Source organism: Dendrobates tinctorius, unplaced genomic scaffold (genome assembly GCF_039654945.1).
Source record: "Dendrobates tinctorius isolate UK_male_01 unplaced genomic scaffold, ASM3965494v1 ptg000071l, whole genome shotgun sequence".
NCBI classification, from domain to species: Eukaryota; Metazoa; Chordata; class Amphibia; order Anura; family Dendrobatidae; genus Dendrobates; species Dendrobates tinctorius.
In genome coordinates, this window is record NW_027361739.1 from 19,880,190 (window position 1) to 19,895,821 (window position 15,632).

At 45.3% G+C, this 15,632-nt stretch overlaps 1 protein-coding gene across 2 annotated transcripts in view; it reads right to left on the minus strand.

Annotated features, from left to right (window-relative positions):
* The window catches only part of LOC141096085 (synaptonemal complex protein 2-like), a 151,282-nt gene that overhangs the window by 51,002 nt on the left and 84,648 nt on the right, over positions 1 to 15,632 (minus strand). For both annotated transcript variants that reach the window (XM_073582491.1, XM_073582492.1), the window contains one exon: positions 57 to 91. In XM_073582491.1, the coding sequence (XP_073438592.1) occupies positions 57 to 91 (35 nt within the window). The remainder of the gene's footprint in view (positions 1 to 56; positions 92 to 15,632) is intronic.

The window sequence follows — 15,632 nt, forward strand, 5'->3', positions numbered from 1 at the left end:
ACCACTTACAGTTGCTGACTATTCCCAGCTTTTATTGATCTCTTGTTCTACTATACCTTCAGGTCTTCTTTAACAGACATTGTGATACGATCTGTAAAAAACAATAATTAAGAAATATTGTAAATAAATAGAAATGTGTTTATGTTAATAGCGTTTTCCAATGTTATGCAAGGGGGAAAGCAAAATAGGAATTTCCAGGATTTTTAAAAAAAAAAAAAAAAGTCCAGTCCAGACCGATGGGTGTCGCAGGTCCGGGCTGGCGCTTCGCATCTTTTTGCGACGCCACCCTCCTGCTTGCTTAATGCCTCCCCGTCATCGCACTCCTGCACAGGCATACTTCTCTGTCTTGTAGAAACTGCCCAGAAATGGTCAGAGAGACTCAGTGCCTGAGCACTGCAGGAATTTGCTCTTCCCTCAACAGAGCAGAGAAGTACAGCTATGCAGGAGCACGATGCCGGGGAGCCATGAAGCAACAGGAGGGTGGCATCGCAAGAAGATGCGAGGCGACGGACCAGGACCTACAACACCCGTCGGACCGGACCCCCTCTTATCTTGCAGGTCGGATCGGGGGCTTATCTACAGCATTATAGAATGCTGATAACAGTACCAGGTAGCATGTTACTTACAGAGGCTAAAACACTAAATAGTGTAAAACAATCCATTATAGAATGTTGTAGATAAGCCCTGAAAGGTAGTGGCTATATCTTATATTGGCCAAAACTGCTGACAGGTTCCCTTTAAAATCCGAAATGTTGCCCTACTGAAATGTAAGCTCAGTAAATGCAATTACTGCATCAATGCGGTGTGGCATGGAGGCTATCAGCCTGTGGCATTGCTGAGGGGTTATGGAAGCCCAGGTTGCTTTGATAGCAGCCTTCAGCTCGTCTGCATTGTTGGGTCTGGCGTCTCATTTTCCTCTTGACAATACCCCATAGATTCTCTATGGGGTTAAGGTCAGAGGAGTTTGTTGGCCAATCAAGCACTGTGATACTGTTGTTTTAAACCAGGTATTGGTACTTTTGGCAGTGTGGACAGTTTCCAAATCCTGCTGGAAAATTAAATTTCCATCTCCAAAAAGCTTGTCGATAGAGGGAAGTTTTATAAGTGCTCTGAAATTTCCTGATAGACGGGTGCGCTCACTTTGGTCTTGATAAAACACAGTGGACCTACACCAGCAGATGACATGGCTCCCCAAACTATCGGTGATTGTGTAGGGCAGGGTTCCCCAACTCCAGTCCTCAAGGCCCACCAACAGATCATGTTTTCAGGATTTCCTTTGTATTGCTCAGGTGATAATTGCTTCACCTGTGCAATGCAAAGGAAATCCTGAAAACATGATCTGTTGGTGGGCCTTGAGGACTGGAGTTGGGGAACCCTGGTGTAGGGCGTTAGTTAGGGGGGCAATTAGTTTAGAAATAGTCAGCTAAGGCTAGTGTTAGGGTACGGACTAGAAAAAAAAATAAAAAACATAAGTAAAAAAAAATTGATATATACACACATACATACACACACATACATATATACTGTATATACTCAAGTGTATGTCAACCTGAGTATAAGCCGAAGCACCTAATTTTGCCAAGAAAAACTGGGTAAACTTATTGACGCGAATATAAGCCGGGTATGCACTTGTCCCCTTATCCATAGCTTCCCCGTCCCTGTACTTGTATGCATGGCTCCCCCCCACCCCGTCCTTGAATGCATAACCCCCCCCCCCATACCTTTATGCATGGCTCCTTATCCCCTACCCTTGTATGGTCTCTATTAAAAAACAAATGCTACTTACACCTTGCCCGCGCGCCCTCGCAGCATCACGTTCCGGCAATAGAGCCTCTTCCTGCCGAGCGATCACGTTGCCCCGCTCATTAAGGTATATGAATATTGGAGTGGAGAGTGAAGAGGCGTGGATATTCATTACCTTAATGAGTGGGAACTACGTGATCGCTCGGCAGTAAGAACTGCTGGCGCCGGAACGAACGAGATGCAGCGAGGGCGCGCAGGAAGGTAACTAGGATGTGTGTGGAAGCCAGCGGCTGTAACTGTGCGCTATTGCAGAGAAATTAATATTAATTTCTCTTTAGCAGCGGCACAGGCTTTAGCCACAGTCGCCGACTCTTGCCTCTGTGACCTACTGCTCCACCGCTCCCCCTCCGTCTTTCTGGGACAAATGACTCATGTATAAGCCAAGGGGGGTGTTTTCTGCACTAAAGAAATGTGCTGAAAAACTTGGCTTATACATGAGTATATACAGTGTGTGTAAACATATAATTTTTTTTTTATAATAATAATAATAATAATAATAATAATAAATTGAGAGGCACGGGTCTGTCTGGACCTGGGTCTGTCTCTTTTAAGGATGTATTTTTAAGACTAACATCAGGAATATGCCAGAAATGAGCCAGAAATGACCAGAAGGTATGACTAACCACTGTGTTTACATGTACTAAATTTCTTTATCCTTCAAACTTACTCTCACCATGCTGACATACACTCTAACATTTTTGGCTCCATTGCTCCTACTCTCCTTCGCTATCCGCCAACCCCTGCACCCACTACCCAAATAATAATCTCTCCTTCCCACCTCTGCTGACCTGCTCCTCAACCTCAAAGCTCTCCTAATAAAAAAAAATACAAAACAAGCCACCCACCCTCCTTCTCCACACATGCTCTCCCTCTCTGCTTGACCTCACTGCTGGCAACATATCTCCCAACCCTGGACCCCCACAGCCCATATCTCCCATTACCACCCCCTTCTATCGTTCCCAACCCAATACAAACACCAGAAATTTTTCCCACCTCAAATCTGTGCCCTTGACACCCACCACCCTGCTCCCACTCTCTGCATCACTCTGGAATGCCCGCTCCGTCTGCAATAAACTCCATGTGATTCACGACCTCTTTACCTCTTGTAATTTTTCCTTCCTTGGCCTCACCGAAACATGGCTGACACCCTCCGACACCACCTCCCCTGCTGCGCTATGTTACGGCGGCCTCCACTTCAACACGCCTCACCCTGGCAACAGACATGGTGGAGGAATGGGGCTTCTCCTTTCTTCCAACTGCACCTTCAACCCAATCCCACCTCTTTCCTCCCTAATCCTCCGCTCTTTTGAAATCCACTCTGTCCGCATCTACTCTCCCTCCAACCTCCAAGTGGCTGTCATATACCGACCTCCGGGGGCCCGACCACTGCCTTTACTGAACAATTCACTACCTGGCTTCTTCACTTTCTTTCAACTGACATCCCCACTATCATGGGTGACTTCAACATCCCCACTGACATCCTTCAGTCAACTGATTCCAAACTCCTGTACCTTATCTTTTGGACTTGCTCAGTGGTCCTCAGCCACCCACACAGATGAACATACATTAGACCTGGTTTTCACCAGTCTCTGCTCTCTATCTAACTTCACCACCTTCCCTCTCCCTCTATCCGACCACCATCTACCTAATTTCAAATCACTGTCCTCCTCACCTGTCACCCATGTCCACCAACACGCGCACCCCCCGCAGAAACCTCGCACATCTAGACACTCGCACACTCTCTGACTATTCTACCACTATCCTCCATATCTTCACTCCACGACACCGACACTGCCATTAGTTTCTACAATGCCATCGACTGGGTCACCCCTGTCATGCATAACAGAGCGAGACAAATCAATAGACAACCCTGGCACAAAAACATCACTAAAAAGCTTCGGCAAGCATCCAAAATTGCAGAGCGGCGCTGGAAGAAAACACATTCGCAAGACGACTTCACTGCACTCAAACAAGCAACACTTGCATTCAAATCTGCCCTCACCTCTGCTAAACAGGCCTACTTTCCATCCCTTGTATCTTCCTTATCCTGCAACCCCAAACAGTTGTTCAATACTTTTAACTCGCTCCTCCGCCCACCACTGCCCCCTCCGACTTCGCTGCACACTTCAAAAACAAGATAGACCAAACACGGCAACTCTTTATTACTCAACCACCACAACCCCTTTGCACACCAGACCAATGATCAAACCCCATAACCTCCCCATCTAAGATCATTGAAGGGGAGCTTGCTCATCTTCTCTCCAAATCACACCTCACCACTTGTGCACTTGACCCTCTCCCTTCCCACCTCCTCCCCAACATCACCACCACTCTTATCCCATCCCTAACCCACCTATCACTAACTTCTGGTTCTGGAACCTTCCCTTCTGCTTTCAAAAATGCCACACTCACACCTATCCTTAAAAAGCTAACCCTCGACCCAACAGCCACGTCCAGCTATCACCCAATTTCGCTGCTCCCATTCACTTCTAAACTCCTGGAGCACAATGTCCACGCTGAACTTTCCTCCCACCTCTCATCTAACTTGATCTTTCACAATCTACAATCTGGATTCCGTCCCCATCATTCCACTGAGACAGCCCTGACCAAAATTATCAACGACCTACTTACAGCCAAAGCTAAAGGACAATACTTTATACTCCTCGTACTAGACATGTCCTCTGCTTTCGACACAGTTGACCACTGCCTCCTTTGGCATCAAAGACCTGGATCTCCTCATACCTTTCCAACCGCACATTCAGCGTTTCCCACTCCCACACTACCTCCTCATCCCACCCCCTCTCTGGTGGAGTCCCCCAAGGCTCTGTTCTCGGACCCCTACTCTTCTCAATCTATACACTTGGCCTGGGGCAAATCAAAGTCCCATGGATTCCAGTACCACCTTTATGCCGATGATACTCAGATCTACCTCTCTGGCCCAGACGTCACCTCTCTGCTGTTCAGAATCCCGGAGTGTCTATCAGCCATATCCTCCTCCTTCTCCTCCCGCTTCCTCAAACTCAATGTGGACAACTCTGAACTCATCATCTCCCCCCCCCCCCCCCCATCTCACAGATCTTCCTTACCCGACCTATCTATAACAATTGACGAAATCATGCTTTCCCCCATACCAGAGGTCCGCTGCCTCGGAGAAACCCTAGACTCTGCCCTGTCCTTCAAACAGCACATCCAAACTCTCTCCACCTCCTGTCGTCTCCAGCTCAAAAATATTTCCAGAATCAGTCCCTTCCTCAATCATCAATCTACTAAAATGCTTGTGCATGCCCTCATCTCCCACCTCAACTATTGCAACATCCTTTCCTGTGGCCTCCCTGCTAACACCCTCACACCTCTCCAGTCCATCCTTAACTGCTGCCAGACTAATTCATCTCTCTCCTCGCTACTCCTCTGCTTCTCCCCTCTACATATCTCTTCACTGGCTCCCATTCCCTCAGCGTATCCAATTCAAATTACTAATATTGACATAAAAGGCCATTTATAACCAGTCTCCTCCATATGTCTCTGAACTAATCTCCCAATATCTTCCCTCACGTAATCTCCGGTCCTCTCAAGACCACCTTCTCTCCTCCACACTTATTCGCTCCTCACCCAACCGCCTCCAAGACTTTTCCGAATATCCCCCATCCTTTGGAATTCTTTGCCCCAACACGTCCGACTATCAACCATATTTGGATCCTTCAGACGGAACCTGAAAACCCATCTCTTCTGGAAAGCTTACAGCCTGCAATGATCCCCGCTGCCTCCCCACCACTACTGGAGCTACCGCCTCACCATCACTGGAGCTTCTGCAACCCCCCAACCTACTGTCTCCTTCCCCACCATCCTGTAGAATGTAAGCCTGAAAGGGCAGGGTCCTCTCTCCCCTCTATATCAGTCTGTGATTGTTAGTTTGTTTACTGTAAGTGATATCTGTAATTTGTATTTAACCACTTCTCATGTACAGCAGGATGGAATCAATGGTTATATATATATATATAATCTTACATACATATAAACACACTAGCTGAAGAACCCGGCGTTACCCGGGCATAGTAACTAACTGGTTAGTTATAACAAATTATAATGATTATATAGCACATAAAAACATTTCACATCATATATTCAACACTACAGATTTGCAACAAAAAATAACTTAACGATTACCTAAGTATTGATAGTATTTTATTTTCAACTCATTTAAGAGCCTTTTGATAAACAACATTTTTGGTTTATCCTTTCAGTGCAAAGATGAACAGATTTTTGGCAGTTCCAACTCTTGAACAGGCCATGTAAAGTTGACCATGAGAAAAGCATGGAGGTTGCAAATCAATCCCTACTACTTTCAAGGACTGTCCCTGAGCATTGTTAATGGACATTGCAAATGCCAGTTGAACTGGAAACTGGAGGCGTTTAAAATCAAAAGGCAAATCAGATGGAATGAGTGGAATTCTCGGAATGAAAATGTCCTCACCTTTGGCACATCCCATTGCTGAGCTGTGTATCTAATCCTATCCTGTGTGATACCATCTGCTGAGCTGTGTTTCTAATCCTATCCTTGTGATACTGTCTGCTAAGCTGTGTATCTAATCCTATCCTGTGTTACTGTCTGCTGCGCAGTGTATTTAATCCTATACTGTGTGATACTGAGCTCCCCCTGCAGTCTGTGTCAGAGTGTGGTCTGTGTCGGCATGGTAATAAATTGTGTTATTTCCAGCTTTACAGAAGGACAATAACACCATAGAAATGCTAAGAATAATAGGTCTCAGTTACCAAAATGGTCTACAAGGAAAACTGTACTTGCGAAGGCTGCACGTCTGCACACGGCAGATGAGGTTTCCGCCATGGTCTTTTTAGATACAGACAGAGCAAGTGAGACAGACTTCTAGCAACGACAAGTCTCAGCAACAGCGCAGCAGGTGAGAACATGCTCAGTCTAGCATTAGTGGGACTGTAAGTGATTGGATGCCCACGGAATCATGCCAGAATTTACTTTTGTCACTACACGGCTTATGGAGGTTGATTTTTTTTTTTTTTTTTAAATGTTTCTCCCTGAAGAACAACTTACAGTAATTTAATGGTTGAGCAGACCAATTCATTTGCTGCTCAATTCATTACTGGCCACTACACACACTTCTACTCTAAGGGCTCATACTCACTTGCGAGAAACTTGGACGATTCTTTCGCATGAAAACCTGACACAGCCACCAGCACTGGGACCGGAGCCTGCGGCTGCACAGAAATACATGTAGCCACACGCTCTGGTCTGAGTGCTGGCGGCAGTGCCAGGTTTTCATGCGAGAGACTCGTACAAGAATCGTGCAAGTCTCTCGCAAGTGAGTATGAGCCCTAAAAGTAGTAACTGGAGACCTGTTGCTATTATAAACATTTTTGGCCTACCACTAAACATGCGTCTGATGAAAAAAAATCAGCATTGGATTTTATTGGTCATCTGACGTACTGTACGACACCTCTGTGTATAAAAAAGTAATGGCACAGCAACGATTTGAGAGCATTCTGCAATTCATACACTTCGCAGAAAACTCAAATTGTCCCCTCCCAATGACCCCAGCAAATTATTTTAATGATACATTTTCCAATATATGTTGTGTGGACAAGTCTTTTCAAGGGCATGTTGCATTTCAAGCAGTACTTGCAAAACAAAGGGTCCCAATTCAAACTGAAAATCTATAAATTGTGTGAAAGCGACTCTAGTTTCACACAAATTCAGGGTGTATGAGGGGAAAGACGCCCAAATTGTTCCTCCTGAATGCCCCCACTCACTGAAAATAGCTGGGAAAATTGTCTGGGATCTGGTACATCCCTTTTAGATAAGGGGTACAACTTGCACACAGATAATTATTATACAAGTGTACCCCTGTTCAGATGCCTCTCTGCCAAGAAACCAGTGGCCTGTGGAAGCATACATCGGAATCAAAGAGCGTTGCCAAAGAGTCGTCACCCAAAAATAAGGCAGGCGTAATTAAGGCGCTCTGTATTGAGACATGCTTCTTGTCAAATTTAGTTACAAGAAGGATGTCCTCATTTTAACATCAATTAAATCAGCCAAATTTCTGTACACAGGACAAGTTATAATGCCCTGAAGCCTGCCTGTATATAGGATTACAACAAATTAATGGGTGGTGTGGACCTTGTGGACCAGATGCAACAGCCCTACAGCTGTATGGTATAAAAAATGTGTGGTACACTTAATCCAAGTGGCCCTATATAATTCTTTTGTATTGTACCAAAGAACTGGGAACAAAGGATCTTACCTTGATTTCCAAGAAAAAAAAAACAAAAAAAAAAACATCTGATATTAGGAAACAAAGGTGGGATGGTGGTAGAATTACTGTATCTAGTGAGGCCAGCAGAATTGTCCACAGAAAGCATTTTACCTTCCAAGTGCCACCTACAGCCAAAAAAGGCCAAGATCACAAGTTCAGTATTTGATCAGTATTTTACATCAGTATTTGTAATTCAAAACCATGTGAGAAACAAATCAGAAAAAAAAGTTTAAGGCTATGTGTACACGGTGTGTAATCGCAGCGCTTTTTCTGTGTGGAAATGGGCAAAAAACACTATGGAATCCTTATACGGGTCATTCAAGGCTATGTGTACACGGTGTGTAATCACAGCGCTTTTTTTGCTCAGAAATGGGCAAGACACTATGGAATCCTTAGGCCAGGGTCACACTAACCGACGCAAAATACGGTCAGTATTTTACATGCGTAATACGGATGAATGGCCCCTAAACAGTGCTCCGTATGTTATCCGTAATCAAGGTGTGGTCGCGTATTTTGCGCATGTAAGCATCCGTATGTAATCCGTATGGCGAGATTTTCTCGCAGGCTTGCAAAATGGACATATAATGGAGCCCTATGACAGGGTTTCAAACAGAAACCAAAGAATAGATATAGACACATAGAATGCATATATATATATATATATATATATATATATATATATATATATGTATTCTATGTGTCTATATCTATTCTTTCGTTTCTTTATTAAAACTGTCAGTGTGAGTTTACTGTATAGCGCACCGAATTGCCGGCTTTGCTAAAAGACACCTGGTGCGTATTTCTCGCAAGTCACATGTGTGGTCCGTGTGTAATCCGTATTTTTTGCGCACCCATAGACTTGCATTGGCGTACTACGGCCGTAGTACGCTGACAATCGCAGCATGCTGCAATTGGCACGGACCGTAGAATACGGATGAGAAATATACGGCTGGTGCGAGGGGCCCCATAGAGAATCATTGGTCCGTGTCTAATGCGTGCTTTTAGCGCCTCTCACGCGGCCGTATTCCTCGCCAGTGTGACCCCGGCCTTATGCGGGTCATTCCATGGTAACTTACTTTACATTCACAAGCCAAAAACTGAGTTAATAATGGCTACAGACTGTTCTTTGAAGGCAGGCACAAAAAAAGAGTGAATGTATATTGTACATTAAACTATTATCAATAGATTTCTACAGAGTTTGATTTTTCAAGAATACAAATTAAATACCAAGTAACAGCACTGTATTTTGTAACTTACGTTACAACACAATGTAGTAACTTACGTTACAAAGCTGATGGTAACTTACGTTACAATACAATACCTTTAATGACTTCATATGAGAAGTAAACTTATTGCAACGTAAGTAACTGTGTTGTAACGTTAAGTTACCATGGAATGACCCATGCCAGCAAATTCAATGAGAATCCTGAAGTGCTGTGGACATGATCAGTAATTTTCCTTGAGTATTTTTAGGGTTTTTTACCCATTGACTTCAATGGAGTCAGTCAAATCCGCATCAAAAACGCAAGTATAAAAATATTTTGTTTGTGTTTTTACTGGTTTCCTATAGTGTTTCCCAGGCTGTCATCTGTGTGACGATCTGTTAAACACAGATGCTGTGGTTCTTATTGGCGGTAACACTACCGCTGGTAAGACAGTCAATCAGAGCGCTGCGGGGTCATTCTGACAAGCGTTACCCCGCACAGATACTGTGACCCACGGTAAGGCTATGTGCCCACGTAGCGTTTTAAACCGGACACTCAAAACCGGACTCCTTCCCAGAAAACGCACATTTTTTTACCGCGATTATGTTCATGTTTTTCGCGTGCGAAATTCAAGCCCTTTCCAAGCAATTTGAAGCATCGCTTGGAAAGTGATTGACAGGTTGGTCACACTCGTCAAACATAGTGTTGGACAAGTGTGACCAGCTTTTTACTATTGAGGCTGCTTATGCGGCATCAATAGCAAAAGATAGAATGTTAAAAAAAATTTAAAAATCGGGGTATATTTACCTTCCGACGTCCCGCGCAGCCTCAGCGACGCCTTGCGAGACCTGTGATGACGTTGGTCTCGCGTTGCTATAGTGATCTCACGAGACCGCTAGAGTAACGCAAGACTACATCATCACAGGTCCTTGCCGCAAGGCATTACTGGGAACGCTGAGGCCCGGGAAGGCTGCGCGTGACGCCGGAAGGTAAATATACCCCGATTTTTTATTTTTTATTCTTTTTTTTACAGGGGTATGGTACCCAGGGTCGGGAGGGCAGTCTCCTCTCCTCCACACCGTGGGTACCATCCGCACATGAGACGCTTAACTTTGCGCATGGTGGGCATAGCCACATGTGGGAAGTAAGCGGTTCTCATGCATTCCGATGGGTGCGGAATCGCAGCAATCCTTTGAGATTCCGCAAGAAGAATGAGCATGCTGCGTTTTTTTCCGCGATGCGATTCCGCCACGGAAAAAAGCGCAGCATTACCACAGCATGTGCGGAATGCCATAGGAATGCATGGGGTGCGTTCTGTACGAGTTTTTTAAACGTTTTCGCAGCGTTTTCATGCCGAAAATCGCGGCAAAAACGCTTAAAAATCGCATCGCGGGCACACAGCCTAAAATGCTTTCTGCAGGTCAGCAGGCGTGGATGGATGAGAGACTACTCCTCCCATCAGGCTACGTCTGCTATCACTGATAATAGTGACAGCAAGAGCCGCTGATGGGAGAAGTCTCTTGCCATCCAGCGTCTATGCTCACACTTAAAGGGAATCTGTCACCCCTTTTCTGAGATATCATATAATGATATCATTCGTGTGTCACATAAGGATTCTCTTAGTACTTTTGCTTCCCCCTGACCCCGCACCTTTCATGCATAAATACCTTTTTTTATATCGGTTCAGATGTATGTAAACTGCCGCTGTCCGGTGCGCTGGGCGGGGCTTATTCACCTGCTCCCCCCCTCCCTGTCTTGCTCTACGCATTTCTTCTTGTGTAGAGCAAGACAGGGAGGGGGGAGCAGTTGAATAAGCCCTGCCCAGCGGACAGGACAGCGGCAGTTTACATACATCTGAACTGATATAAAAAAGGTATTTATGCATGAAAGGTGCGGGGTCAGGGGGAAGCAAAAGTACTAAGAGAATCCTTATGTGGCACACAATTGAATGATATCATTATATGATATCTCAAAAAAGGGGTGACAGATTCCCTTTAAAATAAAAAAAAAACACAACATGTAACATAATTTAATACATAAATAAAAAAACTAATACTCACCTAACACAAAATCCCCAATGCCTTCGTCTCATAAAAAATGTAAGATAAAAAACATGTACTCACCTTAACGCCAAATCTCCGATGCACATGTCTCCTATTAAAAAATAAATAAATAGTAAACCACCTGTACGCTCTATTCCACGTAATCCAGAGTGTCCCATGGCGATCTCACGTGTAGAACCGTTACATCGGTAGATGTGACTGCTCGAACCGGCCGCTGGTGATACACTGACAGAAGGTAATTGCTCCTGCAGTGTATAACCGGCTGGCTTTGAAAGCAGTCACAGTCAGAGAGCAAAGTCGAGGGTCAGAAGCCAGATGGGAACGAGGTAAGTAGGGCCAAGACAGACGAGTAACCAGAGGCAAGTCAAGGGGTCAGATTACCAGGAGGGACAAATCAGTACCGAGCGGAAAGACAGACAATAGTCAGGGGGCAAACCGGGTCATACACAGCAAACTAACACACGCAGAGGAACAACGATACAGAGAGTAATCTGGGTCAGCGACCTCAAACAGAGTAGATGAAAGTATCACCGACACTGGACCCAGGAACTAAAAACATTAAATATCCGCTCCAGAGCCAAAGAGAGGCAGACAGACATAACCCTGAGCTGACCAGGACGGAGCCAGAACCACCCCGTCCTGAGTCATGACAGTACCCTCCTCTCAACGGGGGGGCAACCGGACCCATAGGTTTCCTAGGAAATCGAGCATGAAAAGACCACACCAGACAATTGGTGTGAACTGATGGGGCAGGAACCCAAGATCGGTCCTCTGGACCGTACCCCTTCCAACGCACAAGATATTGAAAGGAACGACGGACCATTTGGGAATCCACGATGCACTCCACCTCACACTCCTCCTGCCCATCTTCCAAAACGGGTGGCGAAGGATTCACTGATCCTTCCTCAACAGCCCTCAATGGTTTCAACAGAGACCTATGAAACACATTGGGGATCTTAAAAGACGAAGGAAAACAAAACTGAAACACTAACGGGTTAACCACCTCTGATCTCATAAGGGCCGATAAACGTAGACCCCAATTTCACCGCAGGAACCTTAAGTTTAACCCCTTCCTGACATCCGACGTACTATCCCGTCCACGGTACCCGGGCCCGTATGACCGTGGACGGGATAGTACGTCTACCGCGATCAGCGGCGCCCACGTGGTGAGCGCCGCTGATCGCGGCCGGGTGTCAGCTGATTATCACAGCTGACACCCGGCACAATGTGTCAGGGGCGGTCACGGACCGCCCCCGACACGTTAACCCCTTGCACACCGCGATCAAACACGATCGCGGTGTACCAGGGGTTAAAGGGAAGCATCGGCAGGGAGGGGGCTCCCTCCGTGCTTCCCTGAGCCCCCCACAGCAGCGCAATGTGCAGCGCTGCTGCGGGGGGCTCCTTTCCTCCAGGCCCCCGAATCCAAGATGGCGACGGGGGCCTTCGGGGGCCTGAGGAAGCTGGCTTCCTCAGTGCCTGCAAAGCGCAGGCATGAGGAAGTCTTCTTCAATGCCTGTGACAGATTGCTGATCTGTCACAGTGATCTGTGATGTGACAGATCAGCATCTGTCACAGGACAGTGATGTCCCACCTGTGACTATTTCATAAACTAAAAATAAAAAATAAAAAAAAGTGTAAAAATAATTAAAAAAAAAAATCGCCAAATATATTAGAAAAAAAAAATAAAATATTCCCCCAATAAATCCATTTTTTGGAAATAATAAAAAAAAAAACAATAAAAGTACACATATTAGGTATCGCCGCGTCCGTAACGACCCGCCCTATAAAACTGTCCCATTAGTTAACCCCTTTAGCGAACCCCTTAAAGAATAAAAATAAAAAACGAAGCAAAAAATAATGATTTATTATCATACCGCCAAACAAAAAGTGTAATAACGCGCGATCAAAAAGGGTTAGGGCTAGGGTTAGGGTTAGGGCTAGGGTTAGGGGCGTGTTGGGGTTCGGGTTGGAGTTAGAATTGGGGGTTTCCACTGTTTGGGCACATCAGGGGCTCTCCAAATGCAACATGGCGTCTGATCTCAATTCCAGCCAATTCTGAGTTGAAAAAGTCAAATGGTGCTCCTTCCCTTCCAAGCTCTGCTATGCGCCCAAACAGTGTTTTACCCCCACATGTAGGGTATCAGCCTACTCAGGACAAATTGCAAAACAATTTTTGGGGTCCAATTTCTCCTGTTACCCTTAGGAAAATAAAAAATTGGGGGCAAAAATATCATTTTTGTGGAAAAAAATGATTTTTTTATTTTCACGTCCGAGTGTTATAAACTTCTGTGAAGCACTTGGGGGTTCAAAGTGCTCTCCACACATCTAGATAAGTTCCGTGGGGGGTCTAGTGTCCAAAATGGGGTCACTTGTGGGGAGTTTCAATAGTTTAGGTACATTAGGGGCTCTCCAAACGCACATGACACCCGCAGACCATTCCATCAAAGTCTGCATTCCAAAACGTCACTGCTTCCCTTCCGAGCCCCGACGTGTGTCCATACAGTAGTTTTCTCCCACATATGGGGTGTCAGCGTACTCAGGACAAATTGGACAACAACTTTTGGGGGTCCAATTTCTCCTGTTACCCTTGGGAAAATGAAAACATTGGGGACTAATTGATCATGTTTGTGGAAAAAAATACGATTTTTTTTTTTCATGCCCGGGCATTATAAACTTCTGTGAAGCCCTTGGGGGTTCAAAGCGCTCACCACACATCTAGATAAGTTCCTTAGGGGGTCTCGTTTCCAAAATGGGGTCACTTGTGGGGGTTTCCACTGTTTAGGTACATTAGGGGCTCTCCAAAGGCAACATGACACCCGCAGACCATTCCATCAAAGTCTGCATTCCAAAACGTCACTACTTCCCTTCCGAGCCCTGACGTGTGTCCATACAGTAGTTTTATCCCACATATGGGGTGTCAGCGTACTCAGGACAAATTGGACAACAACTTTTGGGGTTCAATTTCTCCTGTTACCCTTGGGAAAATAAAAAAATTGGGGACTAATTGATCATGTTTGTGGAAAAAATACGATTTTTTTATTTTCATGCCCTGGCATTATAAACTTCTGTGAAGCCCTTGGGGGTTCAAAGTGCTCACCACACATCTAGATAAGTTCCTTGGGCGGTCTAGTTTACAAAATGGTGTCATTTGTGGGGGGTTTCCACTGTTTAGGTACATTAGGGGCTCTCCAAAGGCAACATGACACCCGCAGACCATTCCATCAAAGTCTGCATTCCAAAACGTCACTACTTCCCTTCCGAGCCCCGACGTGTGCCCATACAGTAGTTTTCTCCCACATATGGGGTATCAGCATACTCAGGACAAATTGGACAACAACTTTTGGGGTCCAAATTCTCCTGGTACCCTTGGGAAAATAAAAAAAATGGTGACTAAAAGATCATGTTTGTGGAAAAAATACGAATTTTTTATTTTCACGCCCGGGCGTTGTAAACTTCTGTGAAGCACTGGGGGGTTCAAAGTGCTCACCACACATCTAGATAAGTTTCTTGGGGGGTCTAGTTTACAAAATGGTGTCAATTGTGGGGGGTTTCCACTGTTTAGGTACATTAGGGGCTCTCCAAAGGCAACATGACACCCGCAGACCATTCCATCAAAGTCTGCATTCCAAAACGTCACTACTTCCCTTCCGAGCCCCGACGTGTGCCCATACAGTAGTTTTCTCCCATGTATGGGGTATCAGCATACTCAGGACAAATTGGACAACAACTTTTGGGGTCCAATTTCTCCTGGTACCCTTGGGAAAATAAAAAAATGGTGACTAAAAGATCATGTTTGTGGAAAAAATACGAATTTTTTATTTTCACGCCCGGGCGTTGTAAACTTCTGTGAAGCACTGGGGGGGTCAAAGTGCTCCCCACACATCTAGATAAGTTCCTTAGGGGGTCTAGTTTCCAAAATGGTGTCATTTGTGGGGGGGTTCCACTGTTTTGGTACATCAGGAGTTTTCCAAACGCGACATGGTGTCCGATCTCAATTCCAGCCAAAAACGTCAAATGGCGCTGCTTCCCTTCCGAGCTCTGCCATGCGCCCAACTAGTGGTTTACCCCCACATGTGGGGTATCAGCGTACTCAGGACAAATTGCACAATAACTTTTAGGGTCCTGTTACCCTTGGAAAAATAAGAATTGAGGGTGAAAAGATCATTTTTGTGGAAAAAATATGATTTTTTAATTGTATGGCTTTATGTTATAAACTTCTGTGAAGCCCATGGGGGTTCAAAGTTCTCACCACACATCTAGATAAGTTCCTTAGGGGG